The 24,309-nt window shown below is 43.4% G+C and overlaps 1 protein-coding gene and 1 long non-coding RNA gene across 3 annotated transcripts in view; both read right to left on the reverse strand.

Annotated features, from left to right (window-relative positions):
- Positions 1-22,090, reverse strand: part of MTMR2 (myotubularin related protein 2) — a 62,768-nt gene extending 40,678 nt beyond the window's left edge. For both annotated transcript variants that reach the window (XM_066544727.1, XM_066544725.1), the window contains exons 1-2: positions 21,970-22,090; positions 321-426 (exon numbers count right to left, since the gene is read on the reverse strand). In XM_066544727.1, coding sequence (XP_066400824.1) covers positions 321-426; positions 21,970-22,052 — 189 coding nt within the window. In that variant the 5' untranslated portion in view covers positions 22,053-22,090. The remainder of the gene's footprint in view (positions 1-320; positions 427-21,969) is intronic.
- On the reverse strand, positions 19,984-21,673 carry LOC136553308 (uncharacterized). The gene is made up of 2 exons (XR_010783129.1): positions 21,559-21,673; positions 19,984-20,388 (listed from the first exon to the last, which is right to left on the reverse strand). It is a non-coding gene; the product is annotated as an uncharacterized lncRNA (long non-coding RNA).
- Positions 22,091-24,309: the final 2,219 nt, after the last annotated feature.

A 24,309-nucleotide genomic window follows, 5' to 3' on the forward strand; every position in this document is an offset into this window, starting at 1 on the left:
GTATATACAACTGACAGGTTGAGGATTTCACTTAAAGCACCTAAAACAAAATGAAGCAACTTTGAAAATTCATCTCCAAGTGAGGATTGAAGAGTCAGCTTTTTCAAGATTAAACAACTTTATAAAGAAGGATATCATATGGTAGAGAGTAAACTTCAATTTCACCTGTTTGACTTCAGGTTGTTTCAGTAATTTCGCAAAACATATTTTGGCATTACTGAAAGCTGACATTATTTTACCATAGCAAACTCACAGAAGCAAGATGTTCTCTAAAGGAAGTCACAATTTTGTAATTTTTTATTTTTTAAGACAAAACATACCCTTAAATCTGGAGAGAAGTTGTCTGCTGAGGTGGAGATGGAGTCAGACGACAAAGCAGAAGCAGATTTGGTGTGAGTGGAATGGTCCGACTGCGACGTGGAAGCGCTATAAGGAGAAACACCAGAGTGTATCAAAACTGTGCTCAAGAAAGTTCAAAAGCTGACAAGTCCAGCCACTCTCTTACAGTCATTTCCCACTGTTCCTACCCTTTCCACTCTCAGTTATTCAGCCCTCAGCAGTGCTTTAAGAGAACCTGTTCTACTTGCCATTACCAGGGATTACCAAAGCGCACACAACTCATTACTAAAACTTGTCTCTGACTGAGCCAACATTACTACAACCACCACCTTGAGCCCTCTTTGAGAGGAACACACTCAGTGCCCAAAGCTGGGTGAGCAGCTGCAGTGGAGCTGCAGGTTGGGCTGTGTGTGGTGAGAGCCCCAAGAGGCCAGAACTGCCAACCCATTGCACAGCCAAGGGCCTGGGGACCTGTGGCCCGGCCAGGTGTCCGGACACTCCGAGCCACGGCAGGAGCCAATGACCCCAGACCTTCCTGCATTTACACTGGCAGGGTATAAGAGCCCAGGGCTTCCTTCGTTTGGGGTCCCTCCTCAGAGGCACCAGCTTGAGCTGCTATTTTGTTATTTAGTTACTGCACTAAGATTAAGTTGTTTTAAGGATCCAGTCATCTGAGACCCTGCTGTGGGAAATCCGGGGTGGAGATGGTAACAAAACTTGGTCTGTCTGTGAGTGTGGGGTGTGTAGCTGCAAAGGGGCTTTGCTCCCAGCTCAGGTGCTGAGAGAGCAACTGTCAGACTGGCTCCTGGATGGTTGGATGGGGAAGTTTCCTTAGCATTGGATCAAATCTAAATTGCAGAACTAAGGGCCTACATTTCAGCCCTTCAGATGGGAGACATTAGTGCGCTGCAAGGGGATGAAAACAGACAGACTCCTGAACACACGCCAGCACAGCCCTGACCGCAGCTGTACAGCGGGGGAAGAAATTCAGAATTAAAACTCTTTCATTGCACACAACTTTTCTTCTTCAAGGATGCATACAAAGCTGAGGAGAATAAAAAGACTCTCCCAGCATATGTCTCTGGTGATATAAAATGCAATTCTCTAAATAACAAAGCAAAACAAAAACTTTCCTTTTCTATACAGTTTTCCTAATATAGCTGTAAACAATTAAAATAAGCTTATATTTTACAGCATTTTTATGCTGCAACCTCTCCTAGAACCCTAATTGCTTAAAATGAGTATTTGATACCAAGGCTTTTAAAACCCCAGATGACTGCAAAGAAAGATCCTATGAGGTACAATGTTACTTCCTGAAGTCACTGTACAGTGATAAATACTACCTGTGCCAATTAATTCTTACCAACCCCACAAAGGTATTAGCTGGGTGTAAAGATACTCTTAAGGATCAGCTACCAGACTTGGAAGCCTAGCCTTGGCTGAAGCAGAATACCAGCAGGAGTATTATTGTTAGTACTTATATTAATTAGATGTGTGACAACCTAGAAATAGCTGTATCTGAGCTTCCAAAGGGCCTGGAGATTTGGTTATTGTCTGAAAATCATTTTGCCCCTGATAAACAGCCACCAGAAGGTGAAAATGTTCCATTTTTATTTCTATTCTTTGGAGTTTGGCAAAGTATTGCACAGGGAGTATTAAAAACAAAAAGGACCACAGAAAAATTGGGCTCTTGCTGGGAGTTAGTCCTGTCTGTTCAAGAATTAAAGAGCACTGGCACCTCTTTCATCCTATGAAGTAGAAACTTCAAAATGGAACCTTTAGGAACAGTAAAAAGTTATTTTAAATAAATTACACTGGTGTGCCAATCGATTAGCACAATTCCACTGAATGCACTTGTTGTACAAGGTTCAACAGCCAGTCACTCAGCCTTCCAATGTGCTCAACTCCTGTGGTGTTGCCAGGTAAACTCACGTAATTCTGGATGGCCAGAGTGACTTGTGCATACAACTCACGCCTCAGCCACCCTACAGTCTCTGCTCAGGCAGAAAATCATCTTACACTAAAACAGCAAGAAACAAATCTGTAAAACCTCCCATTCTTATGAAGGAAAAGGCCTCATATAAGCACTGTATCTGGGTATAGTTTCACATTACAACAAATCTGATATAAACTCGCTGCTGCTGCTGATGGGCTGCTCCCATTCCTCTCTCCTCTGGACCCAGAGTACACATTGCTGCCATCTCCATTGTGCTGGACAGGCACCATGGGATGCACAGTTCAATCTGCCGATCTGACAGGGCAGTAAACTATTAATAAACATGAAGAGAGTCTTCTGTTGGGTAACAAGGCTGATTGGATTCATTACATGGCTATATAAATCATCAGATGCAGCACACAGAGAGGGAAGGAATCTGTATCTGGAGATGATGAGGAAGGCTGAGAACACTTTGCGCACAGCAGCCTGCAGGCATGCTAAATTAGGCTCAGCACTAAACCACATTTTTACATTACTCTCCTTAAATGAGCTCAGACCCCTTATGTGCTCCCTTGAAACTTCTTTCAGCCTGGTTTCTGCACGGTCAGTCTTCACCTTCATCTTTGCACCCATTTAATTATCTTGATTTTTAAAAGCATGTAAAAAAAAAAATAAAAAAGAAGCACTTAATTTAATTATTCCACAGAGCAGCACCCATTTACTGTACAGCAACCTATAAGGAGATGGTACTTAGAGTGTACTTTAAGGAACCCAAAAGTCATCAATGAAGACGAAGCAGACACTGTAGATGCTGTTATTGTTGGGTGACAAGCCTGACTCCTGTCCCTGGGACCCCACCGTGCCTTCTCTCACACCGGCTCCAGCCAGGGGAGCCAGAGGCTGAGGGTAAGCCTCCAGAAGCCTTCTAGCTCCCTCCCCTTTCAGGGCCCACTCTTTTGTGTATTTAAATGCATTTTAAAGGTCAGCAGCTCTGCTGAGTTTAAAAATCCTTTAGCACAGGTAAAAGTACCTAAGCCAGGGCACACCAGCAGCTGACCTGGCCCTGTACCCCATGCAGGACAGCTTACTCAACCAAGCAACCACAGCAAAATCACAGTAACCTATTGGCAGAAGCATTTGCATCAAAAATTTAATGTCCTTTAGAGACAGAAAAGGGAGCTGGAAAGACCTGACAGGTTTAGTGGAGTGTGCTAGTCTCTGCCCCAAAGTGAGGACAAGCTAGACCCAAACAGTTCCCAAGAGCTGTCTGTCTAACTTGCTCTGAACAGCTCCCAGGGAAGGAGAGTGCTAACAAAAGAATCAACATTTCACCAGTTTTCCTGCTGACACAACTTGTCTGCCCAGATACATTGCCACTGACTGCTTAATACACAAGCAGTGATTATCTAATCATTGTAAACCAAAGATTTTTATGAAATTGTTAATTCATTTCACTTTCAAACTAAGGGGCAAACAGCATTATGCAGGGGAAAGAGAAAAATGACAAAAGGGGGAGAAACATAACCCACAGCATGTCTGAGCTGTGAAAGTGTTTTGTGTTTATTGATCATACTTGGCTTCAAGTGGCTGCTAAAGAACGAAAGCATTTGCATTTTAGAAGTAGATTTTCAAAAGCTCCCCACACCAATGTCCCTGTGTTCCTCCAGAAACCACCAGTGAAGCCTCCCTCCAGTGACAGCAGTGGGAGCTTTTGGGAAGCAACGCCTGCAGACACAGCGAACAATACCCCTGGGTTATGCAGCTCAGCACAGCATGCATAGGTTGCATATGGTTGGCTCGCTACCTCTGTTCTCCTCATCTGCCATTTCCAGGGAGCTGAGATGGAAGGAGCAGACAGCAGAAAGGCCGCTGGTTTGTGGCTCCCTCCTCTTATCGTTGTCAGGCAGCTGCACAGCTCCAGCTCCACTGCTAAGCAAACTAATTAATCTGACGTCCCTCCATGCACATGAGAAGTTTATTAGTTTCAGTGGTTTAGTCAATCTTAGCTCCCCTTTGCTGCCAATACAACAGCAAAGATCCTCAAACCACAGAGTTTCATATGCCTTTGGATAAGGGAGAACAGGAGAGCATCCTGGGACCAGCACGCAAACTCAGAGTGAGGACACCAGAGCTCCCTCCATGCTTTGCCACCAGCCCCTCTGCATCATCTCAAGCAAATCATTTACTCATGCTTCTGCCATGGCTTCTGCACACTATCCCAGCTTTTGCTGATGTGAAGTTAAAGCTGTCTCGTGCAGTACTTTTGGCAGCCTGACGGGTATGTCTGGCATCAGTTTAATGTGCTGAAGACCCCATTGAGGACATTCTGTTCTCATGGGGACAAACCCCCAACAGCTGTATCTCACCAGTAAGGCAACACAGAGCAGACCTGAGGGATGGTCAGGGTAAGATGGGCACATGTAAGTGCTGGGCTGGGGGCACCTGACAAACATCTGAGAACACAGGTAGGTTTGGACAGATCTGAGGCACGGTTAGAAATCACTAGGGCTGTGCCAGTCACTGCTATCTGCAATACTACTTAAACATGCAAAATTATAGTATTGGCTCTGAACTTCATTAGGGTTCTGGAAAACAGCATATACTCAGATTCACAAAATACTTTGAATCTGCCTATAGAAAAATAAGTGAGCTCCTGTGAGGAACCAGGGATGACCAAGGACCTCCTGGAGCTTTTCTCTTCCCCAGGCCCAGACAGCTCTTCTTTGTCCTTGTTGATGGATGTCTCTGTTAAGCATAAAAAGACACCCCTTCAACAGGTCAAAAGCACCTTCAGGGAAAGGACCTTACTCCTGTGACTTCCATCCCTATTTACTCCTCTCCTCATTCCTCCCCTACGCAGAAGCAGGAAACAGGTCTAGGGTGCAACTAAGACTGATCTGTCTTTCATCTTGGTAATTATTTTTATTATTTAAATGTTTTTCTTTATAGCCAGATTTTGAATGATAAACGGTCCAAATGCGAGCTGTCAGCACAATGGTCTTATACAACGTCTGCACGCAGTAGTAACCCTTTGGCTATAAGGAATACATACATGCAACCAGTAAGAGTATTACACTGGAAACTGAGCACAGTGACTCAACTCCTGATAAAGTGTTCATTGTTATTATTAGGACTACCTCACAATATGCCAGGTGGTTTTCAAACATAATTCAGACTCAGACAGATGCCCTCCGGTGGTTCCTGTTCAGGCAATTGAAAGGTATTACTGCACCCGAAGCAGAATTGAAGGCATGCCAGCGTGCTGAGCCTAAAGTGTCAACAAAGATGGAAAGGAGCTGCAAACAGAAGTGTCTGTGATGCACAAACTTGACCTGTTAAACTATGAACATGCAGGGGAAATATTTTGGGGGAAACCCGTGATAAAGTCTCAAGCCACTTCAAAAAGTATCATTAAATGGCATTTGCCATTAATGATACAAGGTAATCTCCCTGCAATGTAAAAAAAGTGATGTATAAGAAAGCCCAGGAAGAGAAACAAAATTCATAGTTGCCATTTGCTCTGGCAACTGTTACACTAGGAGTTTGAATATGAAGTTCTTTCTTTCCTAGCATAGAGAAGCAATAGTTTTCCCTGGAAGTAGAAAGCACAAGTACAAACTTCTGAAGAGGGTGCTTTGACCTTGTGAGATCTGAGCACAACAGTGAACCCAAGTCAGGTAGAAGAGAAGCCAAAGATGCAAAGAAACTGCCAGAATCAAACCATGAAGCCGTGAAGCTTTAACTTGATGCAGACCAATGAACCATTTCTGAAGGACTGAGCTCTTCTATTTATATCTTTACCCCTGTTGTTGGGAACTTAATACAACATTCTTCATACTACAAAGCCAGGATATCTTCCTTTGCTGTCTTCACACTCCAGAGGAAAGAAAAACTCCTACTCTGTGATCTCTGTGAAAAGCTTTCTGTGAACATCAGTCTAAGGATGACCACTCCATACAACCTCTTCTCTTGTATCATGTGACTCAAGAAGAAAAGTCACAATAACCAATTTCATGTGTCACTTAAAACCAAACAACAACTCCTGGCAAAATCTTAGACAGAAGTCACAAAATGAATATGAGGTGTGATCTAGCTAAACCATCTCAGCCTGTAATTACTGAAAATGGTCATTTCTGAGCAAGCTCTTAGAAGTGTGCCTCATTCTGTTCAGCAAAAACATGAAGTATACATATAGTATAGTATAGTATACTATACTATACTTCTGATCAGCAAGAACATAAATTCCATACACCTTCCCAAAGACAAGTAAATCCTGTGCAGAAAGGGACTGGATATGATGAGGGTGGTGAGACACTGGCACAGGTTGCCCAGAGAAATTGTGGATGTCCCATTCCTGGAAGTGTGCAAGGCCAGGTTGGATGGGGCTTTGAGCAACCTGGTCTAGGGGAAGATGTCTCTGCCAATGGCAGAGGGGATCTTTAAGGTCCCTTTCAAACCAAACCATTCTATGTTTCTATGACACTTGTTCAGACTGAAAAGTTAAGAAGAGACTTTTGTCTTGCTTCAAAGTAAGACACTGTCTAAAAAAAACCCCACAAACAAGATCCCAAAACAAAATAAACAAAAAAAACCCCAAAACCAAAGAAACAAAACAAACAAACAAAACAACACCAAAAAAAAAAAAAACACCAAAAAAACCCCACCCAAAACTAGAGAACATAAAAAGGAAGAAGATAAGATTAAGTTCTGATCCCTAAAGTTCCCTTCCTAAATCCAGGAGCAGGAATATGCATATGAATTTAACATCCAGAACTCTACAAAAAAATTCATGGAACAGAATGGAAACACATCTCTGGAAACTATGCCCACTTTGAGTTGCAGTACATGCACAGGGCTTGAGGACACCTATTTTTTGTACCAATGTCTTAAAAACTAACCTGGCTCACTCCTATAAATAACACAACCAAAATCAGTAGTCAGTGATGAAAAAGCCACATTTCCAGCACCTTCTTTATGAATATTCTATCTCTGTCAGTACAACAAGCAGCTGCTTCATTGCTTGCAAAGATGTGCCAATTACTCAGACACTAATTGGCATGAGCTGCTCACACCATTTCTTCTGTATCAAACAGAATATTTTGTTTCAATAGTCACTGAACTGACATAGAAAACAGGTGACAAAATGCACCACTGAGCAATAGTTTCAGACACAGAGGTCATAAATGAGAAAAACACTGTAGAGGGCAAATATCCATTTCCTCTCTTCCTGTTTTTTTAAAGTTTCTCATTATGTACATTCCTAAAAATTAATCAAGGTGAAAACTGTAAATTAATGATGACGAGTGGCAAATACAATTTAATTTGAAGCTTTAGATGCCAAGAGAGCTGGGTCCAATTGATTTGAATTTACAGCAGGGCCATGAATAGAAGCACTTGTAGCACTTGGGCAGTTCTCTTACAAGTATAATGCTCCAGAGGTATTGAGCACTCCTCGCTCACTTCCCAAACTCAGACTGACAACACTCCCTCCCCAATATTTCCAACACTCCTGTTCCTTCAAGAGAAGAAAAAGCTAATACTGAAAAACCTCCTGGGTCACATCAGAGCAGAGGGAGACAAACCAGTGCTTGTTCCCCATGAATATGACTCTGTCCCAGCCAGCACTGGCTGAACTGGCAGGGACACCCAGCTGTTGCCCACATCAGACTCTCCCATTTGCAGCAGCCCTCTGTGGATCTGTGCTAAGGCTAAGTGGTCCCCATAGTCCTTATCTGTGTATACACACATACTCCTAAGGGTCCTCAGAAGTCCCTCATACACCCCTCTCCAGGCAAGCACTTGAATGCTCTGTTGGCATCTTGCCGGAACCAGGGCCTTGCAGCAGGAGCTGGGCACTCTCTGCTGACTTCCACTCTGCCATGAACAGGCTCTGCTGCTGTAAATTAAGTTTTAGCATTTTAACACCATCTTTCCCAGAACAGGAATCCCACAGTGACTGGCACCACGTGTGCCCATTATAAAAGGCAATGCCTTTCTCAAAGAGACTTCACTGACAAAGGAGTGGTATCTCCAGCGAGCAGCGACTGGATCTTGATTCTTCACAGTGAAATAATAAGTCAAAACACAGTAATTCTACCTAGACAACAAATGCCACAGGAAACTACCTACAGTATATGTAAGATGTAGCCTTACCCCTCTGAGCACCCAGTACCATCTTTTTAGGCATATGAAGGACAGACAGTTATTAGTTTCAGGTGAGTTGACTGAAACTCACAATTTTTTAAACATTTAAAGATCCAAATTCAACCTCTGCTTGACCTGTAACAACCTCAGAGGGGAAGAACTAAAAGCCATAAACAAATATGCTTTTGAAGGAAAGAAAAGCACAGACTGCCAGGCTGCCTCTGGCATTCAGAGAAGGCATACATTTATATTATATAATATTGCACTCTCACTATTTAAAAGGGCCATCAATGTCAAAGTTGACCATCATCTAAAAGAGAAGCCATTCTAGCAAACAAATCATGGTGCATGTATGTGACAGACCAAAAATAGCCCCCCATGTCACTTGCCTGAATGAAAAAGTCACTTCTGTTGCCAAGCAAAGCCGGGTCTCAGTCTCACTTCAATGTTCCAAGGGAGGAAAATGACATTTTTTAAAAGTTGGTCCTTCCAAGTAGCATCCTGAGCTGAATATACAGTACATCTTTTCCCATGAGCCATAAAGAAAATGCCCTATATTTTGACTGTGAACAAGCTTTTCTAGGAATGCAAATTTTGCTCTCAACAGTTACACAATGGACTACAGTGTCACAAGCACCATTCGTGCTCCATTAGTCATTCTTTTATTTGTTTTTTAAACTGAAATTCACAAAAGGCCCACAGTGTGTGTAGAGCACTTGCTAAACAATAGGCTGATTGTTTAAAATATTTGCAAGATTCCAAGAATAAAGACCAACGCCCAAAGACAAACCAATATGCATCATGTAATTAATAACAGCAAGGAACCCACAGTATCATGCTCTCGTGAGTCAACAATCCAGAAGGTAAAAACCAGGAAGGACAAGAGCTATGAGATCCCTGGATCAATATTCTCTGATCAGCACAAGAAAGATAACTACAAAATTATCTGTATTCATGAGAGGAACAAAAGGGAAGTTCAGTTTCTAACAAGCTCCCAGCTGGTATGGGATGATCCTCAGCTACAAGAGAAAAGAAGAAAAAAAAAAATCAAGAAATTGTTAAGACTTCCGCAGGGAACTGACATTTTGACTCTGCTCTACCAATTTAATTTCAGCCCATATCCAGGGAATGTAAAGTTAGTTCCCTACCTTCTGAAAGCAGGCTGATAATCCAGTATTTTGGTCTGATTCCAGTTCCTAATGGAAATGTTTGGATTGCAAAATCCAGCCCAGCACAAGCCCTTTTGCTTGCAGCATTAGGAGTTTGGGCAGGGAGTGGCAGGCAAGGCAGGCATCCCATGTTCCTCATGTGACACACAATGGAAAGGCAGCCCTGTCCATCTGGCTCTGCCCTAGGCCTTCCTAGGGAGGAAGGTCTGACAGACCTCCTAGAGATGCTGCACACATCTGGGTCTGTGCTCCAAAGCTTATGGGTTTCCAACCACCAGCACAGGCCCTCAGCATTGCAGATAAACCAAGCCTATAAGATGAAGAGAGGTTCAAAACACAACCTGTTTACTGCCAATATAAACAAGGTTGTCTACGAGAACAGCTCTCTCACCTGCTCTTCTCTGTGGCTTCCTGCATACTGGGTTATTGCTATGCTTCTTTTTGGCATCTCTGGTATTGCTCAGAAGAAGCTAGAGCCTTTGCTTTCAAATATCAGATGCTACAGAGGGCAGGACTAAACGAGAAATGAAGATCTTGCCTGCCCTGAGAAAACTATTTCTAGGTCAAAAAAATATGGCTGAGGTGGAGACATTCGAGCACCTCAGGCTTCAGATGGCTGAAGCAGTGTTGCACAGGGACAGACAGAATGCCATCAGGGAGATGGCTGACTGACAAGACGTCTGGCAAGAGATCTCCTGGGCTCTGATGAACCAGCACATGTCCTGACCTGCAGCTTTCTCCCTCAGACAGCCCAGGCAGCTGCCTTAGCCAAGGGAATCTCCATGCTGCACGACTGCTCTGGCAAAACGGGAACTCACTAATCCAACTTCAGGTGTCACCTGGTGGTACAAGAACACCCATTGTCTGCTAGCCCTGCCTGTGGAAAATGTGATTCCAGAGCTCAGGACATCCTGTGGCAGAGAAATAAGACACCTGGGTGGTGCTGCTATCTCCTATATCAGAGCAAATTTGGATTTCCCACTGCATCCCACAGAAGAAAGAGAGCTGGCAACATCTAACTGTCTCCACAAGTACTTTGAATAAAGACAAAAGCCATGATGTATCCTACATACAATTCAAAATCACCCTTGCAGTTAATCAATATTTATATCTACCTCATTAACATTGATACCTTTGCTTTAAAAACTTATCAAGCCAGAGAAAGACATACAAGTAAAAAACTATCAGGAATTTGATGCAAATTCAGACATTCCCATGCCAAGTTGCAAAAATTAGTCCAGAACCGGAGAGCAAGGAGAAAGAAAAAAAATGGAAACACAGAACAACAAATCTTTAATTTTCTTGTTAATTTTTATTTTTTAGGAAATGTCTATTAACTTGCTAAAGAGAAACAAGAATCATATTAATGAGTACTTACCTTAAGACAGAAACAAGAACTCAATAAAAAGACAGATGTAATTCTCTTTTACAATTTGTATTCTGGCAGCACCTCAATTTCTAGCTATGTACTAAGAACCAGTTGTGTTTAGATTAACCAAATATATGTGTACTTCTCACAGTTCATGTGCTGTCTCAGTTTTTTCTTTAGCTTCCTTCATACGTCCCTATTTAAGAAACACCTTAGAACACAACACATATTGTTCAATTTTTGATTTTCTTTAAAACACATATCCCACAACCCCTCACCCCAATAAACCGAACACCCACAGGAATTAAAAATACCAGTGATTTACTAATCAATGACATTACTTGTTCCATCCTGGGGAAAATCAAAAGAAGGAGGAAAGAATGTATAAATATAGCCAATGTGAAGAGTCTTGTATCACCTAGCGAAACTGTAACACCTTGCTAAGCTTTCACAGACACTACACAGCCATGCGCTCTGCCACACTCAGCTCAGAAAAAAAAGAGTGGGAACACTTTATTCTGTTGACAGTTCAGCCCCTGCATGAAATTAGTCCCTAGCAAAATCTCAAAGCTCAAGTCAGACAAGTATTCAGTAATTTCACAGCTTTGTTTCCTGAAATTCCACCTAGGCCAACACAAGATGTTTCTAGAAACACAGAGCACTGGTGTGAGGAGTGAAGACTGAGAAGGGATCTCAGCAGTATCTCCAAGGTGGCTGCCAAGGGGATGGCGCCAGACTCACTTTGGTAGTGCCAAGCAACAAGATGAAGAGCAAAGGCCATAAAATAAAATACAAGAAGTTCCATCTCAACATGAGGAAGAACTTCTAGGGTACATGTTGAAAACAAAAGTTTTTTAATTCTTCTGCCTTGCAGTGATATGAGGAATACAAACCATGCAAACTCATCTGAGGATTTTCTGTTCATCAGTTCTCATTCATCTGAAATGAGGGCTAAACTAAGATCACCCACAGCCACTTCCTCCTGCCACTTCTGCTTCCTCAAGCAGAACTCAGTGTATGTGAACAACCAAGTAACTCAAAAAGGAGTAGGATCAATGAGGTCAGAATAGTTCGCCTCTGGCTTGTGGATAACATGGGTGTGTTTGCTTCTACCTAGCCAAGGGGAACCCAGGCAGTGGAGTTTAGACAGCTATTCAGCCTTCCTTTGCTCTACTGAATTACTTGTGGAGTTTATTGATTCTGCTGAGGGGAGAGAGGTTTTAGATGCCTATTTCCCATGGAGATATAGTAATCTGAACCAGAACCTACCCTGGTTTCCTGAAGATCAGTGTCTTGCGGCAGAGTAGCTGTGTGTTTAACTGAACACAGCCTTTTGCAGACACCAGAGAAAGCAAAGGGGAAGAAAGAAATGCAAAATTAACAGAATATAATGTATTTCTCCAACTTGAGAGAAGCCTTGTCCAAGACAATCTGCACATATTCATGATATCCTTCTCACGTAGGTATTCCCTTGTGTTGCAAATCAAACAAACTTTTTCTGTAAAGGAAAAACTGCTGTGCCCTCCCTTCCTATATCCATTTTTGCTTAAATGCAACACTTGCCACAAGTTACTATTTTCACTCCTCTGTAATACATGGCTAAAACTGTCTAAATGTTAGAAAAAATATCAGTGGACAAACTATACAAATATATACACATACATGGAGAAATGGGGCTTAGGAAACCAGACTACAAATCTCTGCTCTCTTCTCAGTTACAAATATATTTAGTTAACATGTAAAAAAGAAGGATGCTGTGAGTTAAGAAATAGCTCCTTCCTTTTTTGGAGTTGAGAACAACCCAAATTCAATGCTCTCTTTGCCCTTACCACAATGATGGGGAGGGAGTTCTGTGTAGGTGGTCACATCTGAATTACTCACTGTAAGCTCTACTTAGAGTCACTGTGGAGAAACTGAGATGACTCATTGTCTATAAAATTGATTCTTTCTCATTGTCTTCAAAAAAAAAAAAATTAAGAAAAAAAAGAAAAAACACCAACCCAGAGACTACCAGAACTCTGTATTGATCCAATCAGATGAGAAAAATCTCACACAGGATGCCTGTATTTTTCTGTACGAAAGGTGGAAGCAGAAAGTGGGATCCAAATGTGTAATCTAGAATCAGAGTATGTCTTAACAAAAAAAGGTGAACTCTGTCTTTCTGTGATGCTGGAGACAGTGATCAGCACATGCTGTACCCAAACAGGTGGGAATACTGGTTTGTGCTCTGCTGGCACAAACCCTAAACACATCCACAACAGTCCCCTCATATTCTCCTCCTCACACCCCAGTGTTTAATGACTACTCTGTCAGCATGTTGCCTCATCTTTGAGGAAAAAGACTTGGGAAGTACTCCCTCATAAGGTGTGGGGACTCATTTGCTGTATGGGAGTAAGATACCTATTCTAAGACTGGAAGACACAGCCTGAATTTTCAAGAACAGTCTACTCCAAAAGTCAACTTGGGTAAAATATGAACAGAAGATCCCACATTTTAAATTTCTTTCCAGAGAAGTTCTACTTACAAGTGAGGTGCTGATCAATTTTGATTTGTTAAAGGTATCTGCTGGTTAAATCAACTGATTTTGACAGTCACCCTTCAGCAGTTCATCTCTGGTACTACAGGTCCCAGTGACCTGCCCTTACCTTCAGCATCTGCCCTCCACAGCAGGCACAGGCCCTTCAATCTCACAACTGCACCTAACTCATTCCCAGCCTCCAGCCCTTTCCTGGGCAGATTTAGCTCAATCTGTTCATGAAGTCAATCCTACTACCAATGTGTGCAATCTTTCTCTTTGAGTAGACCACTGAGCAGTGATATCAACTGAAGTCAACAATAGGATTTATTAAAAAAGCAATAAAAGCAGCACAACTGCTTTATTTTCACTAAAGGCAGAAGGTACGAATGAGGGTGTGGTTCAGCTCAGTAATTCATATATCAGTTCATTTTGTACCCGGGTAGAAACACAACAAACACTTTGACCACAAAACACAAAGCAATGATCACAGGTATATTCACTCCAGCAGTTAGATTTTGTACAGAAAAAAATAGCTGGGTTAACCTTTAGCCCTGCCATTCAGTACTGCCACTGTTCTTCATAGGCCATAAGCTTTGTAGTGAATTTTCAAGGCCTTGGGACGTGTCACTTTTGCTTTGCCTTTTCTTGGCCTGCTTGTAGCTTTGGTTTAACTGGTTTAGGTGTGACTACAATTCCTGTAACTGGTCAGGCATGCGTATCCCCTTTATTTATTTTTGTCTGTGTGTGGTACAACCACAGTTTTGCACAGACAACAGTAAAAAGCAGCTATTCTATACAGAATATTTACCACTAATGTAACTTTGTAGAGAGAAATACAACAGTCTGGTATCACAGCAGAGGACTGGAGAAGTGGAGACACAGGAAGAGGCATGGAAGTGGCATGGAAGAGTAGAGGCACAGGATGAGAAACGGGGCACAGGCTTGGCACCTGAGACCATGGCCATAAACAAATCACCAATGGTCAACCAAAGAAATGCAGACCTGGAGCTCGACAAAACTGGCTTCAGAGACAACAAAGAGAACAAAGAAATTGTATCTAATAACATAAAAGCAACTATGCATAGCAAAAACTCGGATGCAATGTGGAACTGCAGACCAATGAAGAAAAGAGTCAGGAGTAAAGTTGTTTTACCAAACATACTAAAATGACCCCAGGTGGATCCTACAGGAAAGCAGGAAAGGAGGAAATCAACATGATGAACCCCATACTTCTCCCAGCAAAGTACTCCAGACGCTGACAATTTGCTCTAACACCCACTACTACCACAATAAAATCAGCAACCTTGGAACTGAGAGGAGTAGAAGAGGGATAGAAACCAAGAACTAAAGGTACAACAGTTTTAACTGCATTTTTATTCTTTATTTTTCTGTAATAATAGCATCTGGATTAATCACAATTAGACTTCCAAAAATTCAGTTACGCTAAGAATAAATCCTTTGCTATATAAAAACACACTGCCTTTTTGGCTGTGAACAAGGTTTTGAGTGTAACACTTTGTCTGGACATGCAGTCTTCACATCACAGTAAATAACTCCAGATAAAAATGTTGTTTTATTCTAAACAGGTGTTGCCAGCCTTCCCAGAACAAAGAAAAAAACCCCATAAACTGCTGTTTTTCCAAATAGTTCAGCAGAAATATGATCACGCACCCATACCTGACCCAGACCAGATTTGAATCATTGGGTGACCTAGCATTAATGGTTCTGGAGCCATGGCCAGAAGACTACAGAAGCCAGATCTGTAAAGTGGGAGCATTTGTGAGGAGCTAACAAAATTACTAGAAAATCACCTTGAAAGGGTTGTGGACTCAGAAACTGCTAACACTTTCTCGTCATCAAATCTATCAGGGTTTAAAAGCAATTGCAAAGAATTCATGTAGCAAAGAAGCAAGAAAGAAACAAAAAAAAAGAGCTACCTTGAAATCAATGGAAAATTACTGAGTGAGAACATTCTCTGGCAAAAGTAACTACAGATGGTAGGAAAGGGAAAAGCAAATACTTGAAAAGTTCCACTGAATTTTTTTTGTTGTTGTCTTTCACTGATTTTTTCTTCAATTAGCTCCCAGTAGTGGGCAATAAAAAAGCAAGATGTTCTTTCAGTTAAAAATGAAGATGAGGTAATTACTGTGACAGTGTGTCTCCTATAGTCTCACTTCCCTGGGTTATCCCAGACATCTCCAGAAACCAAACACTTCATTCCCTTCCTGTCACACTCTTCCCTCATGATGGAATGGGGTTCCCATGGACAATTAAAAAGACTTTTTTATGTGCTGTATTACAACTACATTAATACATAACACCCATATATCAAGGTGACCTCTGGACTGTTTCCTTCATTTTTTATGAAGGCCTGTTGTTTGTTTTCCTTGATTAAGCTTTCTAGTAACACAGAATATCCTGAACTTGAAGGGACCCACAAGGACCAAGTCCAGCTCCTGAGTCAACAAAAGCCCTTTGTTGTATGGGGGTATGGGGTATGGTCTCGTTTTACACTGCTGATACCCTCAGAACTGAAACACCAATAACAGTAAAGCAGGTCATCAGGAAAAGATTAATGAAAAAGAAGATGTGGACAATTGATCTGCTGAGCCATTAAAGAGGTATTATGACCTTTTAAAATGCAATTCTTGCCTGTACACACGAGGTCTAAAAGAATTAGCAAAGGAAGGGAGATGATAAAGCATCAGAAATAGGTAACAAAATATGTTCGAGACAGGTGTTAACCTATCAGGAGCACTATCATGCAACAGCTAGGAATTGTGTAATTTGACACTGTCAGGTCATACACAATCTTCAAATTCAGGTTCTGTGATTGCAGCCCTGCTGTAAATAGCCTGTAGTTAAGGAACTACGTGTACAACTCAGCGCTGTCTAGCAAAGAGACTGCTAGTCAACACAGCATTACCATCTCTCTTCAGAGAAGGCAGTGCTTGATGGGACCCAGGAGAGTCGTGTTCTGAGCCCAGCTTCACTCCTTGCCGGTTGTCAGATCCTGCCTCATGTCTCCCCTGCAGCTTCCCATCTCATCCTTAGACATTCTCACACTGTGCCCAATCTCTTAGCAAGGAGTCTCAGTACTCAACTGCACTTCCAAGAGCTTAGTAAAATTACCCACCAAGAATTATTAAACATAGAGTAGTCCTGGCTTAGGCACAATTAAATACCTGGTCCACATCTCCTCAACACAGAAAGCATCACCATCTGTACAGCAGCTAGAACTACAATGCTGCAAGTTCCTGTGAGGCTTTTAAACACCAGTGTAACCTTAATTACAACACAATGAACAGGTGGGTGTCATTTGTATTTTATATTCTCAAATGGAAAATATGCTTCAACCCAAATATTTTTGTCATCAATAAAAAGCATTTTATTGAACAGTCAGAACTGGGACCAAGAGATGTGCATGTGCCAGACAGAGGAAAACTTTTAAGCTGAAGGTCTCGCACTCCGGGACCAGTAGAAATGGTTTCTGCTGAATGCAGAAGCAGAAACGTGCATGGCAAAGACTGCTAGTAAAAATAATTTGTGAATTCTTTAGAGGCAATGGATTCTCTTTACTGCTATAAATTAAAAGCTCTAAAGTCCTTTTCACTAAATGTTATTTTTATTATTTTCTGCCCCAAACCCTGAGACTATTAAAAAGATTCCCCTCATTTTACAGATCTATATGCAGGCAGAACTGCTATTTATCTTCACAATACACCAGAAAGAACACCCCTGTCTCAGAATGGACTACAGTTGCAAGTAAGTGTTAGAAATTATCACTCATTTATTAAAATCAATAATATTGAGCCCATCTGGAGTCGTTAATTGGTTGTAGTCTTAGTGCCAAGTTCCTGAGATGCAAAACCAGTTCATTATCAACACTCAGCCGGCAATGTACTTGTCTTTAATATAACAACCTTGCTTGGCACTTACAAGAAATCAAATGCAAGAAATGCTCTCAAAGCTCATGAGGAAAAAGACAGCTACTTGCATTTCACCAAACACCAGAAGTGGCAAAAATCTTCCCTTTCAAACTCCAATGACTCATCACAAAACAACTCAATCAGCAAAGCTCACACATCTGGTAGCAATGTGGTGTTACAGCTAAAGCCCTCTTCAGCCAACAGCTCACAGACCCAACTCCTTCCAGCATCACTCTCACCCATGGGGAAAGAATTCCTTCAACACAGCCTTAAATCAGACCAGGTATTGACAGAGCCTTATTTGAGACAAGGGGGGAGTTCATACCTCATGGAGTTACTGGTTCAACAGACCTCGCTGCACTGATTTACACCGAGTTTATGTTTTCATACTTATCCCTGCAAACATAAAGACAAGGAGCATGATTGCTCTCATATGCTTCAGTAAACGTGCAGTGCATCGGATCCACCGTGTCTGCAGACCTCTGTGGATGATAAACACCAGAACAAAGGTGATAACAAGCAACCAGGAAAGCCGTGACATCAAGCATTGCTACAGTCGTGCTGCTGGGAAATATCTACTCACTGCCTTATCGTTCTCTAATTTTATACTGATGTTGAAATATCACTGACATCTCCTATAGCAGTTTTTTTACAGTACAATCACCTCCACACTTTTGCACAGGCAATACAAATTTATCTTCAGCAGACCTAAGAGAAAGCCTCTTAGTATCTTACTGGACCATTGTTTAGACTGAACTGTGATATATGCTTTTTCTGAGGAATACAGAGAGATGTATGCTCATTCAGAAACTACAGAACATAACCACATGGGCTGCACGACCAAAATGCCTAATCACTTCTCATGGAAAGCAAATAAAAGAAGTTTGCTACCACTTTTTTCCCTAAAGTCATGTGTTCTGCTGAAGTCATACACAACTCTATCTGGCTCTTCTTTCACAAAAGGAAAAGATCATGGTAGAATTTTGTTGGCTGTCCCTTTGAATTCCAGAGGTCAGACGGTCCATATGCAACCTCAAATCTGCAAAAACAACAATACAAACCCACCCACAAATTCATTTTAAGAATGGTCTTGGAAGAAATCTGAATAACCAGCACAGCTAAACTGTGTTTATCACTCACTCACCTAGGATCCTCAGGCCATTCTAGAGATATCCATAACATTGAGAAAAGCTCGCTCTTCTGGACATAACCATACTGTAGCTCATCAAATGTTCGAATCAGTGTTTTACCTCACTCCTTCTTCTGTCTCACGGGTTGTTCCTGGACAGACACTGCAGACACACAAGCACTCCTTGCAAGCTGCTGGTCAAATACCACCACAGCTCTTTATGAGTAGCTGGCTCATAGTCATGTGTCTTCCATGAGAACAGGATGGAAGGGGAATGTCCACCCTAAGTACTGACCTCTGGAAACCACATAGAGCTGCAGAACGCGGTGCTGTGCCACACAAAGCCAGCTCTGGGTGAGATGGCTGAGACTTGAAAAGCAGAACAGCTGGTTCAGCACAACGATGAGGGCAGCTGAGTCAATTAGCTGTGACCTGCTCATCTGAAACTAACTCGGTATTTTCACAGAGAGCTGGCAATTTTTTACCCTGTACAAACAACTACACTGGGTGTCTCATTAGGAGTTTTTCAAATGTTTTTCTAGTTGGGACAGAAAGTAGGTAACATTTGTTTAATTATTCCTACATCTTCTTCAAGGACCACAAGTACTGCACATTTCTAGGGTCTACTAAAATATCAAAGCAACTTTCACTGTCAAATGCCCTTATTGCCATATCTCATGTGCTTTATTAAAAGACAAACCTACAATGTTCTTCAGGACACTTATTGAAATGTGAGCAGCCCTATGTATAAGTAAACTCCATCAAGCATGTCTCCTAGATCTTAAATACCTCCAGAAATAATAACACTTCCAACCAGGAGCTCAGAGAATCTAAAGAATGCACTGATGTATGTATTTCATATTAGCACCTTTCCAAGTCTTCTAAATCTTGCATAAAACAATTCAGTAACTACAACTCAGTACAGCTTCACATGGCTAGGTAATGGTGATTCTGGGATGGGTGACCTTTGAGTCATTTTTTGATTTTTGTTCCTTTTAAATAAAATGAATTATCAAAACTGATGACAGCATCCTCATGATTCATTGTGTTCCTCACATCATCCCCAAAGCTAACTTCTTCTTTTTAAACAAAATCATTTGGTGAAAATGTGTCGTAGGTTTGAAGCTGGTCTAGCTGTTAGATCACAGTCATAGAGATTAAAATATTTCAATGCATACAAATAGTCCAATTAGATTTAGAATTATTCTGATGTATAAAATCAAATAGCAATACAGCTTTAATGAAAAAAAAACCCTGATGATAATCAATCTTCTGTCCAATTCATAGACAAATATTTTTTTGTGTATATGCATCACTGCAAGGGAAGCTGATAATAAACATTCTGAAGGTCACCAGCCATCTCTCATTACAAGACCCTGAGTTTATTTTCTTGTAATTTTGCCCTAACCTTGAACCATTTCAACTAAAAAGTTTCACAGCGTACACCAACTCAAGATGACGGTATTTTTATTAATAATTACAGATAAAAAGCATCAATCTATTTCAAATACCTATATTTTGTTTGGAGTACATTAAACCCTCCCAACTGGCTAGCTTTCTTCTACGGGCTTTAGATGTTCAAGCACACTTGAGATTCTGAAAGCTTTTGAATAAGGCTTTTTTACATCCCAAGGAATCTGTTAGAGTCTGGGCTTGGAGGACACAGCCTTGTGCATGCTCAACAGCAACAGATTTATCATCTCAATTTCCCCATGGTTCCATTTGTGCAGGGCACGCTGCCGAGAGGCTCAACAGGAGCTTCCTTGTAGCCACTGGCTCTTCTGAGTTAAGCTCTCTTTAGTGTCCACAGGCCTCTTACAGTGAATGACCTCCAGATGGGTCCAAGTTGCCTGAGCTGATGCAGAGATAAAAAGAAGAATATATTGGGTCAGTTACGTAAGGGGGAAAGAAGCCTGCAGGTTCTGGCAGGGCACTGGTAGAACTGCACAAGGAAACCAGTACAGAGAGCAGTGAACAGAAGAATTTGATGAAGAAGGGTGAAATGAGGGTCAGGAGTCATGAAGGACTCAAGAATGAAGAAACTCGAGCGCAAACTGGGCATTGCCTGTCTGAGGAGCAGCTGGGTAATAGCCAAGCAAGGGAGTTTTGTTTTGAGTTTGCTGGTGGCAACAGTGGCCACCAGCACCTTGGGCTCTAAGAACAGAGGCAGAACCAGGAGATCCAGGGAAGGATCCCCCTCTGTCATCCAGGTATTAGCCTCACAGTGCAGGAAAGTCACTAGGGAGCTAGAGGGAGTACAGGGAAGCACCACGGGGATAGCAGGGCTGGAGCACCCTGCCTGTGTGGAAAGACTGGGGAGAGACTGCTTTAGGGGGACCAAAAAGGCAGGCTCAGTGCCACCAGAAGATACACAGGAGATGCCAATGGGCTGTCCAGAGAGTCTGTGTGCACTTCATCTTTGTAGGTTTTCAAGATCAAACTGGGTAAAAGATCTGATCTTAAAGCTGTCTCTCTGGTACGAGTGGGAAGCTGGACTCAGGGATGCTGAGATCTCTTCACCCAGAGTTATCCAGTGATCCTACAAATTGGGCATGGTAAGGGCAGCCAGAATGGGACAGAACAACCTTCAGCAGCCATCAGGACATCCTGCCCCTGGGCTCTAGCACAACACCAGGGCTTCCCACACCACCAGCCCTATCAGTCTCTCAGTGCCTGCCCTTGCTACCCTACTGCAACCTTCTCCATCAAACACAAGGGCCCAAGCAGGATGTGCTTTCAGTCACTAAATTCAAATTTCACTGGTAGCTCATGGACGGTGCGAAGAACACAAATCTCCTTTCAGCTTCCGTGGCTTAAGGACCTTGAATATTACCCACATGGCATTACAAGCTATTCAGACCACAAAGTCAGGCTCTCAGAAAAAACCATGATGGCAAAACCACAGACAGTCAACACACCACAGGAAATTTGCTCCTGATGAGGACAAGGCCTGGCATGGGCATGGCAGCAGGCTGAAAGGCAGCTCCCAAGCGGGTGCCGTGCCTGCCCTGCCAGCACCGCTCACCTGTGCTGCCCATCTCCCAACCGCTCCACCGCAGGTACCAAGGGCAGGGGCACCGCTCTGCCTATGCAGGGATTTACCGACAGCCTGCTGGAAGTAGCATCTCCTGCCCTGCTTAAAGGCCTAAAAGAGAGAGCGCCTGTGCCGCAGCCGGGCAGAGTCCACGCCTGCCTTCCTGCTCCGTCACCCCACGGCTACCCCCAGCGCAGGTACACCCCGGCAGGAGAGACCCGACCGCGGGGAAGCGCGGGAGCCTCCTGCCCACTGAGAGAGCAAACGGCACCAGCTCCATCCCCCCGGTTTCCTTTGCCCTGGCGGCCCCTCCCCGCTCCCTCCCTCTGCCCCCACGCCCCGCGGTGCTCCCCGGCCGCCGAGCCCCGCGGGCGGGGGCGATGGCTCTGCGGCGGGCGGTACCTGGACAGGGAGTCGCCGCTGGGCGGCCGCGCCGCCGCCGCCCGCCCGGCGCCCAGGCTCTCGCAGCTGGAGCTGCCCTCCATGGCGGGCGGCCCCGCGGCGGGCGCTGTCCCCACGTCCCTCAGCGCCGCGGCCGGCGCCCGGCGGGGCGGGAAGCGGCCATGCTGGCCCGGCGTGCCGCGCGGGGGGCGGGCCGAGGCGGGGCGCTGAGGGGGCCGAGCCGCCGCGGGCTGCGGGAGCGGGGCTTGGGTCGTGCGGGAGGGGAGTGGGCCGCGATCCCCCTGCGTGTCCTCTCGAGAACCGAGGGAAGGTGGCAGCTCCCGGGTTCCATCCTCGGAGCACGGTGGTCGTTCCTAAGGGCAAAGAAGTGGTCTCTCTCAAGCATCGCTCTTGAAGTCAGCTCACCTGCGTTAGGCTTTCCAGCTGGGTTGTGTACCCACAGTTAAAACAGTTGTGCTGCTCACATTTGTAATTGCCCCTGTCTGCTCGAGGATCCTCACCGAGTCTGTCCCTCGAGTGGGTGGAGCAGGGGCTGTGGAAGGTGGCAGGTCACAATCACAGGAGTCACGGCTGCAGGGCGCTGGCACGGATCCTCTGCGGAGTCACCCGACAGGAAAGCTCGAATTTATCCATGGCGATCTGTGTCCCGAAGGCTTCGCAGGCACAGTTCGGTATCAAGTGCTGTGCAGGAAGAGCCATGGTATGCCCAGTTCCTTGAAGCAATCGAAGAGTGGGAGAAAAGCTCTTGGCTTTGCTTACAAAGACTGAGGGACTGCATCTTAAGCCTCCCATATCAAGGATGCAGATGTCTTTCAATTGTTTAGCTGTTTTGGCAGGAATCTCATGAGGCAAAAAGAATGAGCCACTGGGGATGTGTTAGGAGGCTGGTGGGCTTCCAGAAAGATTTGCGTGTTGGCAAAGAGCATCTGATGTCAGGAGCATCCATCCAAATGGACCTTCCTGTTTAAATACTACCTCAAAGTAGGATAAACCCTGTGTCTTCTAAACATTTGTATACTGTGTGGCTGTAGAATGGTTACCAAAACATCATCCCACTTCATGCTCCAAGGAGTAAAGTAGTTGATGTGTTTCTCTCTGTTGTTTCCCATTTTGTTCCTGTTGTCAGAAGTCATGCAGGATGCTGAAGCATCCCCACCTGAGACTGCATGATCCAGCTGTGAAACTGCCTCTGTTGCTCTTTCCTTTAGTCTCTATCAGCTGCTGTTGAGCAAAGTTGATGCGGGATGGTTTTGAAGCAGGTTTAAACTTGAAAATGCAGTTTAGTTGAAGCAGGATTTATTTTTGTATTTTTCATTTGATCTTCTGAGCAAAAAGTTACCAAATTGGCAAATTTGGGGGAGGGAAGTTTCAGCCTAGGAAATTGAGTTCCTGGAGGCTTTTCTAAAATGAAAACTCTGTTTTATGGTTAAAAGTGAGATCCTTGTTTGAAAAATAAGCTAATTGCTAGTAGTTTATTCCAGCATTAAAATCCAAACAAAATGCCTCAACATTACAATTGAAAATCATTACAGTTGAAAAATACATAGGCCTGTGCTGATTTTGTACCAGCTATAAAATTATTTAAAATATGTTCATATTTTTTCCTCCCCTCTGGTTAGGGGCAATGAACATTTTAGAAGCACCATTTATTAATAAAAACTGATGTATGAATGGCAAACTGTCTCTCTTGCCTCTTCTGTTTAGCTTTCCATCCACACCTGTGTCCGGCGAGCAGATGGTGTCCTCTGTGGGGACATGCTGGCAGGGGGTGCTGTGGCAGCAGTCCTTCAGCATCACTGCCGAGCAGTCAGGCAGTTCCTGGTAGCCTATTCCCACTGGCGTGCTTCTTCCCAGCCCTTCCGGGGATGGAGTTCCTGGCGGTAGTAACCCTTGGGAGAGGTCAGCGCTGTAGAACTAGCACAAAGCAGTGCATGTCTCCCTTTCAAATCTTATCAAATTGCCTTGTGGTGAGTTGGTACTACCTCTGTTCCCTCTGCTAAGCTTGGTTTGATAGAGGTGCAGTTGTTTAAAAAAGTCAAGTAGGAATAAAAACTATATATAAACCTCCATTGCTATGTGAAGGTATTAGAATGCCTTCCTTTCTTCCTAATTTGCTATTGATGTGGCATCTCTAAGTAGTTTATTGATGAAGTACTCTATTTGCCTTTCACTGCTCTGTTTTGTTCTTGGCCTTATCCCCAGGGCCTGTGAAACCCTTTAGAAATTCCCACTGGTGCTTTGTAAATGAGAACAAAGCTAATCACCTCCTGCATCTCTCCTGCTGCTGAAAGAAACTAGCAGTCTGCTCAGTGAGTCTTTCTGCTCAACAATACCACATTT

The sequence above is a fragment of the Molothrus aeneus genome, chromosome 2 (assembly GCF_037042795.1).
Source record: "Molothrus aeneus isolate 106 chromosome 2, BPBGC_Maene_1.0, whole genome shotgun sequence".
Taxonomy (NCBI): domain Eukaryota; kingdom Metazoa; phylum Chordata; class Aves; order Passeriformes; family Icteridae; genus Molothrus; species Molothrus aeneus.